Here is a 21389-nt window from a genome sequence, read left to right as displayed (position 1 = left end):
ATGACAAAAAAAATGAAGCAGAATTTGGGTGATTTTCAAATAAAGTGCAGCTTCCACAGAACTAAGTGTGTTTGTTTGTTTATTGATTCATCCATTTTTTTAAATAATTTTACATTGTGTTGTGTGTGCGTGTGTGTGTGTATATATATATATATATATATATATATATTTATTTAATTTAGTTCGTTATTTTTTTGGAGTCGATGGGAATTATTGCCATTTCTGTATTTCAATTCTTAGCCAACAACTGCTGAATTTCACAGGTGTCGTTTACAGATGCATCAGATTCTCCAGACTGTGAAACTGACTGTTGAAACTTTCTATTGATGACCTCTGTTGTAACCGGCCACCTTTCAGTTTGCAGCAGGTCAAAGGTCATCTCCTCGCCCATATCCGCGGGGTCGTTCGGCAGTGTGTGCAGGGGATATGCTTTACCTATCATGCACAGCAGCATCTGCTCCAGCAAGCCCAGATGCGTCGGCCCCTTCACACAAACACAAACGCAGCATGTTAAAGCGGGTTCCAGTTTGGCTTCTCTAACAAGGGCAGTGACTGTTCCCCATCCCTACTTGTGTCATCTATATTCTAGCCCATGATGCCTGGAAATGGCAGTGGGAAAATCACAGACACTGTGTTTCCACAGATCTTATCTTGCTTATGTGCCACTGAGAGGGCCTTTTTAAAATTCGCTGCCTTTGGCAGAGATCCTTTCTGGGTATGTTGCCTGATAATAAGCACAGTGGGCCCTTCTGAGGTAGCGTGTCATTAGTCATGCATTCATTGCTAATCAAAAATTAATGATGATGATTATAATGTTTATTGATGCCATCTTCACCCTTAATGTGACTAGTTGGGGCAAACACAGTAAGCATTGTCTATAAATGTAGTACAATTTGTTACCGTGAAATCAGTCTGACTGCTGAAAATCTTGCTAAAGTCAGGTGGGGTGGAAGTTGTTGTGCTACCAGACGTGGTCGCATCGCTTCTCTGTTGAGCCCCTTCAGCTTCTGCTAATGGCTGGAGGGGATATGGGGGTCTATCAACCAGCTCTGGAAAGGAATAGGCATTATGGGTGATTAATGACAGGTATTTGATGGCCATCATCAATGTAGTATCTGTAGCTGTTAGCTCTATATACAGGTGCATCTCAATAAATTAGAATGTCATGGAAAAGTTCATTTATTTCAGTAATTCAACTCAAATTGTGAAACTCGTGTATTAAATAAATTCAATGCACACAGAATGACCACACCTACTTTTTCAGCTAATGCATTTCTTTAATCTCTAATTTACTCTTATTATCAAGGTTTTCATTTGCTCCCTGAAACATAAAGAGAGTTTCAGTACCTCAGAACAGACGTAATAGTCACAATTCAGACAACAATAACATGTCTGCAGCACCTAAAAGGCGAGCTGAATTCCATCCTTTAAACTCTGTGCTATCTTTTGCTCCGTTTCATCAATAGCCGCAAAACCAGAGATCTCTGAAAATATTCTGGGTTTTTTATATGCAATTATTTGTGTTATTTAATTTAAACGTAATGCTGTTTTTGTCTTATGTTTACATTTACCTTAAAGAATCTACAGTGTTATTTTAAATAGAATATTTATTTTTATTTAGTAGTACTGTCCTGAATAAGCTGTTTACATAGCAGATGTTTACATATTACATACAAATTAATAAAATAAAAATTTACATTTTTGTTTGGCATTTTTTACATTATAATTAGCGTTCTGCAAGATTATTGTAAACTTATGGCCACAACTGTATAATGTATAATATAATTTTATATTTAAACATAATGAATATTTGTGTTCTGAGTTAAGTAGAACAATGGAAAACACACACCTGATATCTCCTAACAAATCCTTTGTTGAGGCAATATCTTTTTCCAGTTTTTGTATCTTTTGCTGGTCTTTAATGCTGCCCTTGTTCTTATACTGCAGCCATACCTGCTGTTCCGCCTGCAGTTCCTTCACTTGCAAGCTTGCAGCACAGTTCTAAATATTAACACAATACTGCATAAACCACACAAACGTTTTAAAAAGCTCACTGAGGCACAGCAATGTACATTTTTGATTTATGGGTCACATATCACCATAAAAGTAGTCCATACTGTACATGTTGTACGCTATAGGTTTTCTGTAGCTGTATGATTTATTCACTGGAGCGTCTGCAGCTCGATAACTTATTCAATTCGTGAATGAATCATTCAGATCGGTTTTATAAACTGAACCATCTGTTTCACTGAGAAGATCCGACTCTTGAATGATTCGTTCCCAAACTGGACCTTGCTGATTCTCATGAACACACCAAACACAAAGCTATCATACATGGCTTTAGATGAGATTATGAATATAGCTCACAAGTCATTTTTAATTGTTTAATGTTCTTTTATGGTATTTTTCATCTTTTTTGAAGCTTGAAAAGTGGGAACATTCTAAAATGCTTAAAGGGTTAGTTCAGCCAAAAATTCTAAAAGTTTACTCCGACTCGCCAGTATTAACTTAGACAGTGATATTAAAATGTATCTGCTTGCTTGTAACTACACAGTATGTTTTATTAATAAGGTGTACTAAATTTGGTCTTTGGTATCACCGTCTTAGTACATGAATCCACACCTGAAATATGGCTTTAGATGTTGTTGAATATAGTGGAATTGTTTTATATTTTACATTTATGGTATTTTTGCATAATTTTTCAAGCTTGAAAGATTCAGTTCCCATTTATTGTAACAGTAGGTTAGAACATGAGGGTGAGTAAATGATGACAGTCATTTCTGAGTGAACTATTCCCTCAAAACGTTGTTATTGTCACTCAACTACCTTCTAGTTCTTTCTCTTGCTTGTGTTTTAGCTCCAGGTTCTCTCGGGCCATGCGCTCCACCTGCTCTTCATCTTCTCGCTGCCTTTGCTCCAGGTTCCTCTCCTGCTCTTTCATCTGTTTCTGCAGTTCACGCACATGACCTCTATGCTCTTCTCTCAGCTGCTCCTGCTGCAGACACGTGTTTGATTTTAGTCTTCCTCCATCATCTTCACAAACATAACATACCAGCTTTATCAGTTTTTTCTTCTTATCTTCTAGTTGGCATATTTCTTCCTCAAAATCTTCAATCTCTTTCATTTGAACCTGAATTCTATTAGAAGAGAGCCTATGTTAGGTCACAAGAATAGGCAAAGCAGTAACAATATTAAGCACCGTACTAACTGGAATTGTATGAAGGCCTCTGACAGAGACGGTGTATCTAATATCTCGCTCATTTTCCCTTATGTCAGGAAATTATCACCTTTATGACAAACAAACAAAAGCAACAGCATTTATGAAACTTTCAAAGAGACCGTGTTAAGATAACAATCTGTGGGTGAGAACGCAAACTAAATAAGACTACCTGTGACCTGCGTTTTCTTTTTTTTTATTCTACGTATTTAGTTTAAATTTTTCCGGATATAACACGTTGTTAAGGAAACTATCGTTAACTGCAGCTGTGAACTCGATCAGCAGGGGGCGACACAAAGAGCTGAACGTCAGGGAGGTCAGAATAAAATAAAACTACTCACGTTCATTAAACACTCTGAATCACAGGGAGTGAAGACCGAATGAATAATATAAATATTATTCCCTGTAATGCACAAGGCTTGGTTTTTCAGATTATGTCTTTATTGTTTTTATATACTGTACTGAAACCATATTTTTGATGTTTTATATAATTTACCTATACTTAAATTAATTAAACTCTGACTCCGTTCGAGATAAAGGTATCAAACCAACGGTAAAAATCTCTAAATATTATTCCCTGTAATGCACAAGGCTTGGTTTTTAAGATTATGCCTGTATTGTTTTTATATACAATACTGACACCATATTTTTTGATGTTTTATATACTGTACCCACTTAAATTAATTAAACTCTGACACCATTTGAGAGAAAGGTATCAAACTAACTGTAAAATATTCAGAATATTATTCCCTGTAATGCACAAGGCTTTGTTTGTCAGATTATGCCTTTATTGTTTTTATATATAGTACTGAATCCATATTTGTCATGTTTTATATACTGTACCCACTTAAATTAATTCAACTCTGACACCATTTGAGAGAAAGGTATCAAACTAACTGTAAAATATTCAGAATATTATTCCCTGTAATGCACAAGGTTTTGTTTTTCAGATTATGCCTTTATTGTTTTTATAAACTGTACTGAATCCATATTTTTGATGTTTTATATAATTTACCTACTTAAATTAATTAAACTCTGACTCCGTTCGAGATAAAGGTATCAAACCAACTGTAAACATCTCTAAATATTATTCCCTGTAATGCACAAGGCTTGGTTTTTCTGATTATGCCTGTATTGTTTTTATATACAGTACTGACACCATATTTTTGATATGTTTAATATACTGTACATACTTAAATTAATTCAACTCTAACACCGTTTCCGCTAAAGGTATTAAACCAACTGCAAAATAATATATCTGTACATTATATATATATATATATATATATCAGATTAATAATCAGAACAAATAAGCCTTGTGTCAAATCCGCCAGAATAATACTCTGAGTAATTTACAGTTGGTTTCATTCCATTAGCTGAAGTGGTGTTCAAGTTTAATGGATTTAAATGGGTTCCAGGGCTGTCTAAAAAAATTCAAGATTCAGTACTGTATATAAAAATATCAGATTAATAATCAGAAAAATAAGTCTTGTGCACCATGCAGAATAATATTCAGATTAATTTAGAGTTGGTTTGCTATCTTTATAAATTATCTCAAACGGAGTCAGAGTTTAATTGATTTAAGTAGGTACAGTATATTAAACATATCAAAAATATGGTTTCAGTACCATATATAAAAACAATAAAGACATAATCTGAAAAACCAAGCCTTGTGCATTACAGGGAATAATATTTAGAGATTTTTATAGTTGGTTTGCTTTATCTGAAACGGTGTCAGAGTTTAATGAATTTAAGTAGGTAGGCTATAGTATATTAAACATATCAAAAATATGGTTTCAGTACTGTATATAAAAACAATACAAGCATAATCAGAAAAAAACAAGCCGTGTGCATTATAGGGAATATTTTTTACAGTTGGTTTGATACCTTTAGATCAAATGGTGTTGTCGTTTAATGGATTTATATTATTGCATACATTAAAAGTAGTAAAATTATTATAAAACACATAAAATGGTAATTCCACAAACGGAGCTTTGTGCAATAACAGGGATGTTTTTCTGAACATTTTAGTATTGGTTTTATATAATGTCATGTAGTTAAATTGTTAAATTAATGTATATGGTTAATTTATTTTATTTTTTTCTAGAAATTAAGCCTTGTGCAACGTAAAAGGCATATATTTATGTCTATCTGAGTTAGTTTGTGCTCAAACCATAACAGGCGCAAAGAGTTTAATTGGTATGAAACCGAATGTCTAATAAATGTCAAACGTCAAACTAACTTTACCGCAGTCGAACACGCTTAGTGAGCCTCCTACCTACACAACATTTCTGGATTTCGTTCGGAACTCCCCACAAGTTTATCAACAAATTTTTAGCTCTTACTAGTTGTTCACACGCAGCCAGTGTGCACGCGAGCTCGTGGAGTACTCCCCCACACACCCACCGGTACACGCCTCACTTTAAAGCTGGAGATTTAAATCATTTTGTTCCTCTGGTGTTTCAGATGTTACAGTAACTGTGTTGGAAAATATCGCGGTCTGGCAGCCACACAAGATTCAGGTAAACTTTCGCTTGTCAGCTGTTTTATTTTACATTAATACTTCTTTCCCTTAATACTGTTTTTACCTTTTAAAACTTTAACTTCACTTAACAGTTTCCCTGCACTGCAGTGAGTTGGAAGATTTGCTGCATGCTGTGACAGGGATGGGTTCTGTTTCAACAGGCGCTCATTTCATTAGGTTGTTTCATGTCTGGAGTTTAGAGTTTTTATCTCTGGAGCCACTGTGAATGTTTTCTCATTTCCTGCTTCCTTAATCTGTTAATGCTTGTAAAGCTATTTAGGAAAGAATGCAGAGTATTTATTTATATCCAGCTCAGAGAGTGATTAGTTACTTTTTTTAATTTTTTTAAATACATAATTGAAGCATTGTTTTGGTTTAAGATATGTTTTCCCAAAAAATCTGCAAACCCCTTCATAAGATAGCATGTTCAAAGCTGATTTTTAAAAAGTATTATTTCATATGTAGTTTTCATATGTAGTTGTAATTTGATAATGCTGGCTTGGCACATGATTTACATTATCTTGGATGAAAAAAAAAACTAAAACATTCTCTTAGTCACTGAAAAAAAATCAGATGCTTGAAACCCTGTAAAACGGTTTGTAACAGTAAAACTGCAAACCTGTAATAAGTGAACCCAAACCAGGTGACAACTCTCTGTTACGGTAGATGCCTCAAAGGGATGTGGAACAGGCAAATGATTAACATGTATTATTCATGTTTCTGTTTGGATAGTTGTTCTCTATTTTGGTAATGGCGTATCCCTAGAGGATCATCCCACCGATGTTGTCATGACATGCCTTTCTCAGAACCACCGGACACTTTAAATGCTTTATTGTGTCATTTTGAAATCTGATTTGTACTGAGAGAAATCATTTAGCAGTGTATTTTAGATCAGAAATTTAGATTTTAAAAAAGTAAATATTTAAAAATTACAAAATAATCTGAAGAATCATACTGTTCTTCTTGGAACAAGAAGGAAACTGCTTGTCTGATATGATTTGTGTGTGTGTGTGTGTGTGTGTGTGTGTGTGTGTGTGTATGTGTGTTTTTCATGGAAATGACTCGATCAAGAAAATGACTCGGGAACAGGTTTCCAAAATAGGAATGTAACAACAAACTTCCGCTCTGGCTGGAATGTGTCATAGCTTTATCAAAGATATGCCCTTGCAAGACATAGGAACTTATTGCTTTTCATTTTTATGATTCATTTAGCATTAAATGTAGCCTTATTGCACACAATTATGCAAGCCAAATTAATCGGACAGGACAGCCAGAAAACTGATTATAGATTGTCATCTTAAAATATGCAAAATAATTAATAAATAAAATAAATAAATGTCAAATTTTTTATTTATGAAAAATGTCTCTCTGGTATAGACATTTGTTTATTTAAGCTCTCTGTAAACTATTTATAAGAAATTTTAAATACAGTTTATTCATAAAAGTCACTGTCACAATGCAATGAGAAGGAATTTGTCTCTTATTATGGCACAAAGCTCTTTTACAAAATATTTTGTTAGATTTCTTTTTCAGTATTTTTTTTCTTCTATTTGTTATATTACCTTATATAGACGTGTGGAATTCTGCCAATGGTCATTCCATCCCCAACAAATATCAAAATTCCAGTTCTTTAAATGGTTTAGACATATTCCTATTTTTTCATGGGTTTCTAAACTGTTTTTTTAGAAAAGCAGACTGTTCAAATTGATACCATTTGTGTGCTGCCACCTAATTTGAGTTAAGTGTAATTTGATTTAGGAATAAAAGAGTCTTTGACTGTGCTCTTTGCTCTGAGAAGCGACCAGTACTCATATCCTCTGATAGTCATCTGACAATGCCATGTCACATGTCCAGTGTTGAGCACATACTGTATGGACTGGAGTTGATATAGAGAAACAATATGTCATTTCAGATGTTTAGGGAAGCGTAGATGATGCTCGAAGCAGACGTCTTGAAATCCCGACTCATAGATTCAATTAGGATCATGTGATATCTTAATGGTCAGAAGAATTCACAGGAAAACATAGTTCTTTGTGAGCCAAGCTCATACAGTGTTTTTTTAATTTGTTGATACGCCTGTGTGTCTGGTGCAGGTGCTCCTCTGATGTTCTCCATGACGTGATGGAGTGACTTATCAAGCATCAGCCTTCAAGTTACCCACAGTGATGCTCTTGACACTTTCAGTGAACCAGGCGATCTGAGACTCATCGGTTAGCATCACTTACTCCGAAGCCATTCATCATGATTGACCTGAGTTATCTGACAGAGGAAGAGCAAGAGATGATCCTGGCAGTGCTGAAGAGAGATGCAGAGCTTAAGAAGTTGGAAGAACAGAGGATCAAGTGAGTATAGGGGAAAGGTTTCTTGATGAATGTATATTCAGGCGTAACTAGTTATTAAAGCGATAGTCCACTTATTACTCAAACTAATGTTGCCATTTACACAGAACGCATTTTTGCATTCCATATGTCCACTTCTCCAGTGTTTGTGTATGTAAACAGAGGAATGTATTTTACCATTGTTCTCACATCTCACGTCTTTTGCAGCGTTTTGCACATTCTAAAAATGTGTCCCTAAATTTAAAATAAATTCAACTTTTAATAAATGTGTCTGAAGACCTGTTTTTTTTTTCCTGTTCTTGAATCTTTTGCAGCATCTCGCGCATGATATACCGTTCTAAAAATACAGTGCTCAAGTTAAAATAATGTAATCTTTTAAGACTAGGCATTGTGTCTTTTTTTCCCATTCCACTGCCCTGTATCTCACATTTTTAAATGCAAAAATGAGTTCTGTGTGATCCAGGCCCTTATGTTATTCCAAACCTGTATTACTCTTGGGGTCCAAATAACACTGGAAACCATTTACTGTCAATGTATGGGCAATAAAAACTTTTTTTTCTTTTTCTTCAAAATATCTTCTTTCATGTTCCACCTATAGTCACATAATAATGGCAGAATTTTCATTTTTGGATGAACTATGTATACCTGTAAACTAATGCAATTTGGCTCCTTGCTATTGATTGCGTGTCTTAAATAATTGTGCATCCTTATTTATGTTTACCTTTTTGGATTTGTTTATTGAATTTATTGAATAAACCCAAACAATATTGACAGGTCTGTTCCAATAAGGTTGTGGATGGGAGAAAATAATACTAATAATGCTAAATGCAAATAAGAAAATGCAACTTGACCATTTTATTGTGCATAGTTAGGGTAGCAAACTACATAAGCTTATAAAATCAAAAGCCATTCATTCCATCAAACTGTTCAATAATCTGTAACTTGTTAAAAACGAGCTATATTAGGCAGATGCAAACATAAACAGGTGGTATGGGATGCCGTCATCCTTTACATGAACAAATGTATGAAAGAAAATGATCAAATAAGATTTGACCCAGGCTGCATTAAATATGGGTTACAGGTTGTGTTATTTGCCATTTGACGTCAAACAGAATATCTGGGTCCTGAATAAATAAATAAATAGTTCAGTTTTCACAGTTAAACTCTCTGGAGTAACAGTTTACAGTTCAGACAATGACTGGGATTTGTCTATGTGGATGTCACTAGGCTCAGCTGGGACTTCAGGATGTTTATATATATGTGTGTGTGTGTGTGTGTGTGTGTGTTTATTTATTTAGAAATTTGATGTCCTTTCAGGCAGCTTCGTAAGACTGAGCGAGACAGAAGCAGGCTGAAGTACTTGACAGGGGAGTGGTTTTATGAGACAAAGAATCACAGACACAGAGACAGGATCCATGGCACCGACATCATCAGAGCGTCCATGAGACAGAAGAAACCTGTGACGATATGTGAGTGTTGCCAGCGGACAGAATCAGATAAGAGGAGAACGTACTCTGTTACCCTCTCTCATTATTTCCATTACATGTACCCCATCCCTGATTAGCAACTGAATTCAGTGTTTGCATCACCCCCTTTTTTTTGGTATATATCACATTTTTACCTTTAATGAAAAAGCACCCATAAATCAAAGCATTTATCAAATCATATATCTCATGTAGTTCCACTAGAAGTTTTAAGATATGTACTTGTGACTGTAAATACATGTTTGAACATAACAAATGATCTCTTATTGCAGTGGAGCTCTCTCAAAGATGGTCTGAGAAACCCAGTTGTGTTTATGGTGAGAAGAAAGATGTGTACATCCCTCCAGAGCTTTTAGGACTCATTGAGGATCCGTCCACACAATCACACAATGAGAGGTGAGCTTTTGGTGTTAAGTACATTTATGATTCAAACATTCCAGTACAACATTTCATCTGACTGAAACGTGATGCACCACGGGCTGAAATATTGTTGATTTTCTTGTTTTTGTCATACCTGTGTTGTGAAATCTTGTAGAATGTACTTTGATCACATGATTTTATGTAATTAACTATGCTGGTTATTATGATACCTGGTACAAAATTGTTAAATATTGCATAGTTAGGTTGTGTTCATGCACCAAGAAAAACAAAACACTTTGTAACAATTATTAAGTCTTCATATAAGCACATGCCATGTTAGTCTATTGGTACAGATTTGTATTTGTGTTCAAGGGTGTGTGGAGTTTTGTTGGGTTTTTTAAGATTTTTAAGTGTCTGTGAAAGAAGTCTCTTATGCTCACCTAGGGTGCATTTATTTTTTTTCAAAAATACAGTAAAAACAGTAATATTTAGAAATATTATTACAATTTATAATAACAGCTTTCTGTTTTAAGATGTAATTTATTCCTGTGATAGCAGCCATTATTATTTAGAAGATTTACACTGGAAAATATAAAAAAACAAACAAAAACAAAACACAGGAAAATCTGAGTGGGTATGTGTTCGTTTAATTTATATATTTTCAAACAGAAAATTTATGTAACATTTTCCATATAAAATAATTAGAAATGCCTTGAACACAAATCAGTAATGGTTATAAAAAGTAGCAATAAAAAGTTGAGTTCCTAAACTCAAAATTGCATTTCTGTTATCAGTACCAAGCACACGCCATTGTTTTACTTGATTAAAGGAAATTACGGCGGCTCTGCCTTTTCAACACACCAACGCTGCATCCGCCCATTAGCCTGGCTGGACTGCTCATGTTGTCATCAGCAGCCTTAATTATGTGGACACTAGCTTTTAAAGCTTTCATATCACAGCTCATGTAGAACAATATGAAAAGAAAAGTAATCTGTCTACCAGTTAATGTATACTCATTTGTGAAATGTTTGTGAATTTGGCAGAGATTCAGGAGTGAACCTGTATTCTAGGTCTAACGTAATCTGTAGGGCAAACTTTTCCCATGTACCTAATGTTTTCCCAGACATTGGTGAGGGGAATCTGGAGCCAGTAAGGTGCTTTAGGGGTCAGATTTCACGTGCTGCTGTTTTTCCCTGTCTGACACCATGTAATGGCATTATACTGTCACATCGCAGCATGGAAACTTAGTGCTTGCTGAATCTTGTGACTTTCCAGGAGCTTCAGGACCAGCACCATGAAGAAGTATTGATGATTGAATATACTGATTGCATTATGCTGAACTGTTCACATTGCTCAATGCTCAATGCAAAGCTCTCAGTGGCCTATTATCATGTTAGTGAATCTTGCATTTAATTCATCAGAATTTTTTTTATATGAATCTATATCCTCCATACAGGGTGGAAGATGAGTTGTCGGAAGCCCAACAGGAAAGACAGAGACCTCAAATCAAGGTACACTACACAAAATGCATTTACTAAGATCATTTTGCTGAATTTTCTGTTTTATTCATGATGTATTTTTATGATTCCATTAAATTTATTATGTAGCCAAGGCAGAATCCATTCAATAGTGTGAGATCACAAAGAGATGAAGCCAGACTTATTAATGGAGTTAAGGAGGCTGACCAGACACCTGCTGAGGGTGAGAAATATCTTCTCAATTTATCCTCAAATTGATTTTGTACACTCCATAGAGTATGTTAATCTATAAAAATGTATGAATTAAAAAATCTTGGTGACAAAGATTGAGGCATTACGGGACTTGGCATTTTAATGCCGGGTTAAAAAAGTTCTCAATTTTTTTTATTCAATTCACTGATAAAATGTAATCAACCTAAAATCTGTTTTGCAAATTTTGCTAATTATATGGTGATTCATACTACTTAAAAAAAAAAACACACATATATATATTTCATAGTGATAGTGTTGTTTATCTAATAAAAAATCACCTTATGTGTAATTTACAACTAATCAGTTTATTGTGGTGTTATTATAGGTATTTATTTATATTTTGAATTAGCTTTTTATTTTCATTTTAATTTTAGTTTAATTTTAGTAATTTTTTATGTGCTTATATTAGTTTTTGTTTTTTATAAGTTTTTATATAATTTTAATTTCATTTTTAGTAATTTTAGTACTTAAACTTATTTTATTTCAATCAATTGCTGTCAACATTTTTAATTTTCGCTTTTTAAGTTTTTTAAGTTGAAGTTTTCATCTAATGATTATATTTTATTTGATTTCAGCTTTATTTTAATTACTGAACATGACTTTCAGTAGTTTTAGTTTTAGTTAACAATAACAACAATGATTTACAGTTTATAATGTAGCGTTTTCTATTAGAACTAGCTTTTGACAGATGATCTCTGTGATGTAACATATGTGATTACCATAGATTTAACATTTGTGTGATGATTTTGATGCTGTTCAGTCCAGTAATAGATGAGGTAACAGATGGGTTGTGTTTTTAAATGAGTGGATGTTCTAAAGAGCAAAGGGTCAGAACATATTTCTTGCAAGAACAGTAAGTTTGTTTGACTGATCCCCATTGAGAACAGCATGTTAACCTCTTCTGGGCTATGGTGTTGGCTTGACATGATCTGTGCTCTCGGTGTGATAACTCAGTGCTGTCTGCATGCATATCTGTTAATCCTGCATTTGGTTACTGTAGCTTGTATAATGCAACTCTATATTTGCATTATGTTGGCAAAAAAAAAAAACATGTTGGTCTCCGGTTTTTGATTATGAAAGTATCAAAAGCTTCTTTGAGGTCATATGGGAAAAAAATATTTGAGTGTATCTTGCAAGAACAGTAAGTTTGTTTGACTGATCGCCATTGAGAACAGCATGTTAACCTCTTCTGGGCTGTGGTGTTGGCTTGACATGATCTGTGCTCTCGGTGTGATAACTCAGTGCTGTCTGCATGCATATCTGTTAATCCTGCATTTGGTTACTGTAACTTGTATAATGCAACTCTATATTTGCATTATGTTGGCAAAAAAAAAACATGTTGGTCTCCGGTTTTTGATTATGAAAGTATCAAAAGCTTCTTTGAGGTCATATGGGAACAAAATATTTGAGTGTAAGCACTTAGTAATCAATTGCACAAGTACAACAATAGAGTAGCTTTGTATATTTCCAGGATTTTACTCTACTCTGCTTGCATAATTAGTATAGAATAACCAAATTGTAGTTTTATAATAGGCATTGATATGTAATGTGTGACATTTAGGGTTATTACAATACATGTGGAAAAAGTGCCATTCCTTGAAATGGTCTGGCCAAAATATTTCTGAAGAAAGTTGAACCTGTTGTAGTGGTCTGAGTAACAGGGCTTTATGGAGCTGCCAAACTTTAAGAAGATTACACAGAGAAATATGTCGTTCTAAGTAGTTAAGCCACCACGCATGACCAGTCTGTACCTCATACATAGATGGTACATTTTTATGGGCTTTTATTTTGTAGTAAGGCAAGTCTTAACGAGTGCAAAGGTAAATATAAAAGTTGTGAATATTTGGAATAGACCACAAATACATACACTGTAAAAGTGAAAATGTGATTTCAGCTGAACTATAGGCCAGTACTTGATATGGTATCAATATATCTATTATCCCTGACTAGAATACGCACCATCATATTCTTAGGTTGCTTGCAAGCTTTTATCCAGTGTATTCCATCTCATTGCTATACCATTCAAATTTCATCAATTAACAGATACTGTACTGCTGTTACAATAACAGACCTGTTCATTTAAATGCAAAATGAATTCATCATAAAACATGAATTCACATTTTTTGTGCATGTATGTGTCTTTGCTCCTTCTTTTACTACTTCATTACCCAACTATTTGGTTATTTTTCAGAACCTTTCCTTCCAGCTGACAACTACACACTCCATCACACTACTCTAAACACAGACAACACTGACACACATATAGTCACACAATGCAAACCTGTGCCAAAAAAGAGATTGCTGCTGTATTCCTGCAAGGACTCTTCCCTGGACACTGTCAGCAGTGGCAATGGAGTTAAACAGGTCGTAACCCCTGCTCCCAGAGGCATCCTGAAGAACAACATCTCCAGCTGTAGCTCTAATGTCTCCCTGCATCTCCACATTCCTATCAATGACGACAGCAGCAGCAGTCAGTCGTCAGCTACGGTCAGCCCTGTCAGTCCTGAAACTCCCATCAGCCCTCCTCTTTCCCCCTGCTCAGTGCACTCTGCGTCAGGGTGGTTAGATAGGAAACAGGTCCACTTCTCCTCAGTTGTTGGGCCCATAGAGAGAGTGCAAGGAGAGCACAGTGTGCTGGAAGAAGACTGGAGTCCTCTTTCGGACCAGGATAGAAGCCATATCACAGACAATGGTAACAGTTGTAGCCACGAGAAGTGCTTAAAAAGATAGTTTACCCAGGAAATTAAAATTCTATTACACACTATCATGTTGTTACAAGCATGTATTCGACTTTCTTTGGTCTGATAAATCCAAAATAAGATATTTTGAACTGTTTTTGTCCATTTAATGAACAACATTGGACCCCATTGACATTCATCGTATAGAAAAAAAACCACAAAAACATTCTTCAAAATGTCTTCTGTGTTCCACAGAAGAAAAAGTAACACAGGTTTGGAATGACATGTGGGTGAGTAAATTATGACCAATTTTGTGTTTGAATTTTAAATTTTGGGTGAACTATCCCATTAAAGCAGGGAGTTAGCATAGAGGCCTGGTCTAAAAACTTACACACAACAGCCTGGAGTCGTCTAAAAATCACGAGTGTCCCTATGTGATGAGCACTGAGCCCGTAGAAAGGTTCAGGGATGGACAGGTAGATGGGTTGTCCAACCAGACAGTGAGAAATGCTTGATCCAAACCCCTTTGGTAAGACACCCTGAAACTTAACAATATAATCAAACCCAAGAAATGTGTTTAAGTGAGATAATCAGCCAAAAAATCTATCAACCTGTAATTCAACGGTTCACATGCTAACACATCGATGTACCCTCATACTAACTGCATGTGCGTGCATATCTCATACATACAGCACATGGCTTCTGGTGAATGCTCATGTGTATGTTGATTAATCCACAAATGGTGATTAGTAAATAAGCACTGCAAGAAATGACTATTATCTGGGTGTTTACTGAAAGTTTAATGTGTAATATCATCATCTGATGACAAGTATTATTCTCTATCACTTACATGCAAAAATTAAGACTTTCAAACTTGTGATTGTTTTCACTGTAGGTTATCATGAGGTTTATGGTGAGCCTCAGTCCTCACAGGTGTCCAACTTCCACGACTCTACTGAAGTAAGAGAGGTGAATGAAGAGGAACCAAAAGATCATGAAAACCCAGAAGCCAAGTCAGAAGATTTAGTGCCTCCAGTTGTACAGCCAAAGACCAAGCCACCACCAAAGCCACGTAGGGGGCTTTTTGCATTGTTTTCGAGAGCAGAGAAAAAAGACAAGTGTTCTGAAGTTCAAGCATCTGACAAAGAAGAGATAAGTCAAGATAAAACAGAAAGTTCAGAATATAAAACATCTTGCACTTTGAGACCTGAAGATGATAATATACTTCCACAGACCTCTGTTTCTACAAACAGCAAGACTGCAGAAATACTGCAGGAAAAAACAGACAAACCAATATGCGAAGATCCTCCGCAAAGAGAGACGTTTGACCGAGGTGAAATATCACCAGGAAGACTTGCCAACCTGAAGTCATTCTGGGAAAGGGGGAACAGAGGGCCTAAAATACTAAGCATCAAAAAAGAAGCTGAGGTAGAAGAAAGTGAGACCTCTCAGCTTAATGAGAATTATCACGATGCTGTGGACAGAAGGTTGTCAGATTCAAGCATCAGCCCATCAAAACCCAATGATCCAAATCCAGTTGATGTAGAATCTACAACATGTGAGATTTCTCCAGTCTCATCTAGAAGAACATCAAATGGTGATGATATATTAGCCATATCCTCACATGAAGATGAGAAGCCTTCTAGTTTGGAGAGCAATAGGGTCTCAGAAGTTTCAAGCAGCGAACTACAAACTCTCACGGTGAAAATGAATGCCAAATTGTCACCCAGTTCATCGCTAAAACACAAAGATAAATCTCTGGGCAATGAGCTACAGGAAGAATCACTCTCCAGGGACATATCTGACTTGAAAAAGGAAATCTCCACCTTCAAAATGTCCCTAAGTCAACAGGAGGATAAAGTCTCGATTAATAATCTCAAGTCATTTTGGGAGAAAGAAAAAAGTGGCCTTAGAGTAATTGTAGGCTCACCAACGTGTACAGCTAACGTTAAAGATCAATCCCCAGAGTCATCTCCAAAACGTTCTTTAGTAGAACATTCTGAACCTCAGTTTGACATCAGATCAAACAACCCAAGTTCCCCAGAGAGAATGAGTTTCAAAGAGGCTGTTTTGACACAAAAAGAGAAGATGGAACAGACCGAGGAAAAACGGAGAAGTTCAAGTACAGTGCCATTACAAGACCTTCAAGATATCAGAGGTAGGGTACCTTACACCACCCAGAATATTTCTAATTTCAAACAGTCCATTTCAGACAAACATTCAAAGCCAAGTCCACCACCATCTCCCCTCAGAAGTCTCCCTGCAAAAGGTCAACATGATAAGCCACAGTCCACTGACATTTACCACCCAAAAGACCAAGATCAAACCAGAACACCCAGCCCATTACTGCAGTCTAAAGTACCTCGTAGAGATTCATATCCAAACAAAGAATCCAGGAAGCATGGTTCTCCCTTAAGAACCTTTGCGATAGATATCAATCCTGCCGACAAAAGTCCATGCATTGTAAGGGTTAAACCAGGGCAAACCAGGCCATGTACCTCTCCTGAACACCACAGGAAGACTTCAGATGGAGGCATTGATGTAAGACCCATCATGCCCAAAGAACGAAAGTTGTCAGCAGACTCTCTGTCCCGGTTTTATATTCCCCTGAGTTTACACTATTACCTGGGCGTACCTGAACAGGCAGTCTTAGATGAAAGAGAACAGGTTAAGGTGCAGGCAGGTGAAACTTTTGAACAGGTGAACCAAGGCAGAGTGAGCAATGAGAGCTCCCCTTCTCGACACTCCCAGCCTGAATCAGAGGAGATCACCTTTGACTCCTCTGGGAGCTCCACACCTGAAGCCTGGTCAATCTCACACTCCAGTTCATACTGTGAGCTCACCTCTCCATTTTGGTTCAGTTTAGTTTCGATAGAAAAGGCCTTGATTGGTTCTGTGATTTTTGTGGAAGCAGGGTTTATGTCCTTAAAGCAAAGTGCTCAGTGTGACCTAAGAAACATGTCCTACTTGATGCTTTGCTCAAGGTGTTGTAATTTGTAGACATGATAAAATTACCTACTTGTTCTACAGGCTTATGACTATTTAAGCCCTGCCTCTACGTGTTTCTATAATGATCTAATTCAGTAATCAGAACTTATTTCTTTGAAATCATGAAACCTTTTTTTTTTTTTTTGTAATTTTTAAAATTCCTGGTAAGTTTCAGTTTATAACATGGTACTTGAAATATTGTTTGTATTAGAGTCAAATGAACAGTACCTCTGACACTGATAAATCAGCTTACAATCATTAAAGTCTTTATTATATTGTTTTAATTTATTAAAATGAATTTTTATGTATCATAAGTAATTTTATTTTTTTGTGTATTTTTATATTTTAAATGTATAACCAATTTTAAATATTTTTTTATTTTATTTTTCTATATTCATGGAATTAATTAAATTAATTGTCTTTTTTTGTTGTTGTTGCTCTTATGTTATTTTTTAAATTACATTTTACCTAGTAATTACATATCAATTTCAAATCCTCTGAAATCAGAAATCTAATGGGTGGAAATGCCTCCTTAAATCAGTGTTTCAAATCAGATATTCAGTACTAATAGCTGTATATAATGCACCAGTAGACCTCTGCTTTTATATGGTTTGCTGATTCCTTCTTGATATGGGCTGTGACAGGGGACAGTGAGGATGACAGCCCTGTCAAAGCTGCCCTGGAGCGAGCCAATGCCAGACCCATCTCTATTTCCAAGAGTTTAGAGGACCTGGCATCCACACCTTTACGTAAGTTTCCTTCATCTTTTTTGCCCTATGTTTGGTTGACTTTAAAACCTCATTCAAGATAAAGTCAAAAATGTTTTGGTCTTTGATGATCATGGCTTTTATAGACCTGTTGCAGTTCTGAAGGTGTGACAGTCTTTTTCGCCCTCTGCTGGACAGTTGTTTAGAACTCCCAATGTGTCTAGTGTAATCAAAAGATAGTATACCCAGGTTTCTCGAGCATTTTTTATGCTGTACTGCATTTTACTAACCTTTTATTTTTGTTTAAATCTTTATTTAACAATACTTTGTCATCTGAACCAAGAAGAGAGATGGAAGACTGATCCGAGGAGTGACATTGGACTGAGTATGGAAAATGGTAAATATTTGTCTTTTTTAAGAAATATATTAATAATAATAAATCAGTAATAAAGTAACTACATTTCAAATAGTCTTTTAATGATTTTTAAATGATTTTGATATCAGCCTCTGCTATAGCTTTTAAACTAATGTTCATTGAGTATTATACATTTACATTATTAAAGTAACGTAAAGTAAAAGGCAACAATTAAAGTGGTTTGCATTCCGTACCACCCAAAACATGCATCTAATGGTGAGGTAGATGGAGTAACTAAATCAATTCTTCATATAAAATATAAAATGTGCTCTTCAAAATGAACAACTCTAGACACAAACTCTTCACAATTAGTTATTTCCGCTAAACAAAAAACTAAACAAAACTCAATATTCATTTAATCTCTATCTGCATCCATAATGGGCATCCACTAAATGACTGTCCTTTGTCTCAGTGTCTGCAGTCACTTCCAACACCAAAACGTCCTTCTCCGACCCAGAACAGGTGAAGATGATGAGTATGTCTGTGCCTGCATTCCTACAACAAGAGGTAAAATACAAACCAAAACCCATGAGCCTCTTTAATGCTAATGTTGAATAACAGCCTCCACCCTGGATTAGTTCTAAAAAGTGTTATTTTTATGTTTTAACCTATCACCAAACACCAACATTTGCTGCCTTTATTAACCTGCATAAATGCTAACAACCTCATGTTGTTTGTGTATGTGATTAATAGATGGCCTGCAGAAACAGTGACTGTGCCTCAGTGAGCAGTTTCCACTATGACAGACTGAGAACATGCAACACTCCTTCTAATTTTAGCACTTGCTCTGAAGTGGCCTCCATGTCCTCTGTATGTAACCCCTGTTTTTAACACAACCCAATGATTCTGAATAGAACTATTTTTGCTCAAATATAATGCAAATGAACATATTAATCTATTTTTTTTGCCCACTATGATAACATGCTATTATAAAAAGATTTCTGTATGGATCTGTGTCTTTATGGGGTATGTATAGGTCACTGGTAGTGTAATGAGCATCTACAGTAGTGAGTTTGGTAATGTGGAGGTCAAAGGCACAATCCAGTTTGCCATTCACTACGTGCAAAAACTGGAAGAGTTCCACATCTTTGTTGTGCAGTGCAAGGACCTCGCTGTGGCGGATGTTAAAAGGAACCGATCTGATCCGTAAGCGAACTAATATTTCTCTTCAGGAGAATATAAATTCTCTCAAGATGGATAAACAATAATATATGTGCTTTGTCTGATTGAACTTCAGGTATGTTAAATGTTACTTGTTACCTGACAAAGCAAAATATGGAAAGAAAAAAACATGTGTGAGGAAGAAGACTCTGGATCCAGCTTACAACGAAATCCTACAGGTATGAGAATTCTAAACTTCTTGAGATATGTTTTAAAATGAATTTGATGATCAAAGCTGTCATTTCTGTGCAGTTTAAGATTCCAATGGAGATGTTGAAAACCCAGAAGCTGAACATCTCTGTGTGGCACAATGATAAGTTTGGGCGTAACATGTTTCTTGGAGAGGTTGAGCTCGATTTGGCCGAATGGGATTTCAGTAATACTCAGATGAATGAATATTTACTCAAAGGAAGGGTAAGATATCAATAGTCATGTCTATTTTGGACAAAATAACCTGTTAGGATAGTTTTTAACTGGTGGCTTACAGACCAATCTGTTAATATTGTTGAAAATATGGACAGCAAAATAAATGTTTTTTTTTTTTTTGAGAAAAATGTGAACAATACATCTAAAATCCTGTTTGTATGAGGTCATGTTTGTTGGAATTCCTTTAAAGTTTGCCTTTCTTTATCAACCCAGGTTCAGGTTCCTACCAGCCCAAAAAATTCTGTCGGCAGCGTGGAAATGAGTGCAGAGATTAAAGTCGCACTGCGTTTTGTCCCACAGACTTCTCACAGTAAGCTGTTGACATTTGACTAAAAATATTTTTTTAGAAGCATCTTCCTTTCTGATAACATGTTAATTCTGTAGGTCACAAGAACAAGGGGAATGGTGAGGTGCAAATATGGGTGAAAGAATGCAAGAATCTGCCTATTACCAGAGGTGTTGCCATTGACCCCTTCGTGAAATGGTATTTATAGCTGTTTTATTGGATACATTTGTATATGTGTTGGATCATCAGATGTGGGATGCCCATTCTGTGTGAATTTTGCCTTTTCAGCGCAGTCCTCCCAGATACAAGCCGAAAAAGCCGTCAGAAGACCAAAGTGTTGAAGAGGGCATCTAACCCAGTGTTTAACCACACCATGGTGTATGATGGTTTCAGGCAAGAGGACCTCAAAGAGGCCTGTGTGGAGCTTACTGTGTGGGATCACGACAGACTCAAAAACCACTTCATTGGGGGTATTAGGTTGGGTCCTGGAACAGGTAATTGAAAGAGGAATTACAGCCATACTTAAAAAAAAAAAAAAAAAAAAGTAAAATTGTCACGACTGATTGTCAAAATTATCTTATTGCAGGAAAAAGTTATGGCACTGAGGTGAACTGGATGGACTCTAATGTTGCTGAAGCAGCCCTGTGGGAGAGAATGATGCAATCTCCGAATGAATGGGTGGAAGATATTTTACCTTTGAGAATGATGGTCATGGCAAGAATGTCTAGATAGTAAGAAACTGAGGCATGGTGACACTTTTGAACAAATACATGAAAAATGATTGTGAACATGAAGAATGCATTCTATAGGAAGATATAAGGTATGTAATGTAGGAACTAACTTGATGGTTTCTTGACATTTTTGTTGAGGAAAACAAAGAGAATGACAAATATAATATGCCTATTATTGTAAAGTAAGTGGATGTAATGTCTTAAAATAAAAATGCCTGTTTAAAAATATGTCAGTTTGCTGCAGATAAGATCTTTTGTTAATTGCCACGAAAGAGCACTAGAAGACACTAATTTTAATAAAAAACGTTAAATTGTCCAACTGCAATCACTTGTATATGTAAAA

The 21389-nt window shown here is 35.7% G+C and overlaps 1 protein-coding gene and 1 pseudogene across 5 annotated transcripts; one reads left to right on the top strand and one right to left on the bottom strand.

Annotated features, from left to right (window-relative positions):
- Positions 1-1401: 1401 nt before the first annotated feature.
- On the bottom strand, positions 1402-3261 carry LOC107744631 (trichohyalin-like; annotated as a pseudogene).
- Positions 3262-5523: 2262 nt separating this feature from the next.
- On the top strand, positions 5524-21318 carry LOC107744612 (synaptotagmin-like protein 2). 5 transcript variants are annotated; one of them, XM_016558377.1, is made up of 19 exons: positions 5524-5739; positions 7835-8083; positions 9398-9549; positions 9837-9960; positions 11381-11435; positions 11532-11625; positions 13846-14346; positions 15228-16490; positions 17965-18069; positions 18371-18424; positions 18855-18949; positions 19136-19252; positions 19419-19588; positions 19680-19782; positions 19856-20017; positions 20243-20339; positions 20414-20513; positions 20604-20809; positions 20902-21318. In XM_016558377.1, the coding sequence occupies exons 2-19, from the start codon at positions 7983-7985 to the stop codon at positions 21045-21047; spliced, it is 3645 nt and encodes a 1214-aa protein (XP_016413863.1). In that variant the 5' UTR covers positions 5524-5739; positions 7835-7982; the 3' UTR covers positions 21048-21318. The 5 variants fall into 5 exon arrangements, with proteins under 5 accessions (XP_016413863.1, XP_016413860.1, XP_016413859.1 ...); XM_016558374.1 differs by having other exon boundaries at positions 15228-17165; positions 18374-18424; XM_016558373.1 differs by having other exon boundaries at positions 15228-17165.
- Positions 21319-21389: the final 71 nt, after the last annotated feature.

This window comes from Sinocyclocheilus rhinocerous, unplaced genomic scaffold (assembly GCF_001515625.1).
Source record: "Sinocyclocheilus rhinocerous isolate Xijiao unplaced genomic scaffold, SAMN03320098_v1.1 scaffold767, whole genome shotgun sequence".
Taxonomy (NCBI): Eukaryota; Metazoa; Chordata; class Actinopteri; order Cypriniformes; family Cyprinidae; genus Sinocyclocheilus; species Sinocyclocheilus rhinocerous.
This window is presented reverse-complemented; position numbering and strand designations above follow the sequence as displayed.

What these genes read in the sequence shown, in the direction of transcription:
- LOC107744612 (XM_016558373.1), top strand. Translation starts at nt 7,983, where the DNA reads ATGATTGACCTGAGTTATCTGACAGAGGAAGAGCAAGAGATGATCCTG. An exon ending in CTCACACTCCAGTTCATACT is followed by an intron (nt 17,166 to 17,964) that starts GTGAGCTCACCT and finishes GGGCTGTGACAG; the next exon opens with GGGACAGTGAGGATGACAGC. An exon ending in CTGCATTCCTACAACAAGAG is followed by an intron (nt 18,950 to 19,135) that starts GTAAAATACAAA and finishes TGTGATTAATAG; the next exon opens with ATGGCCTGCAGAAACAGTGA.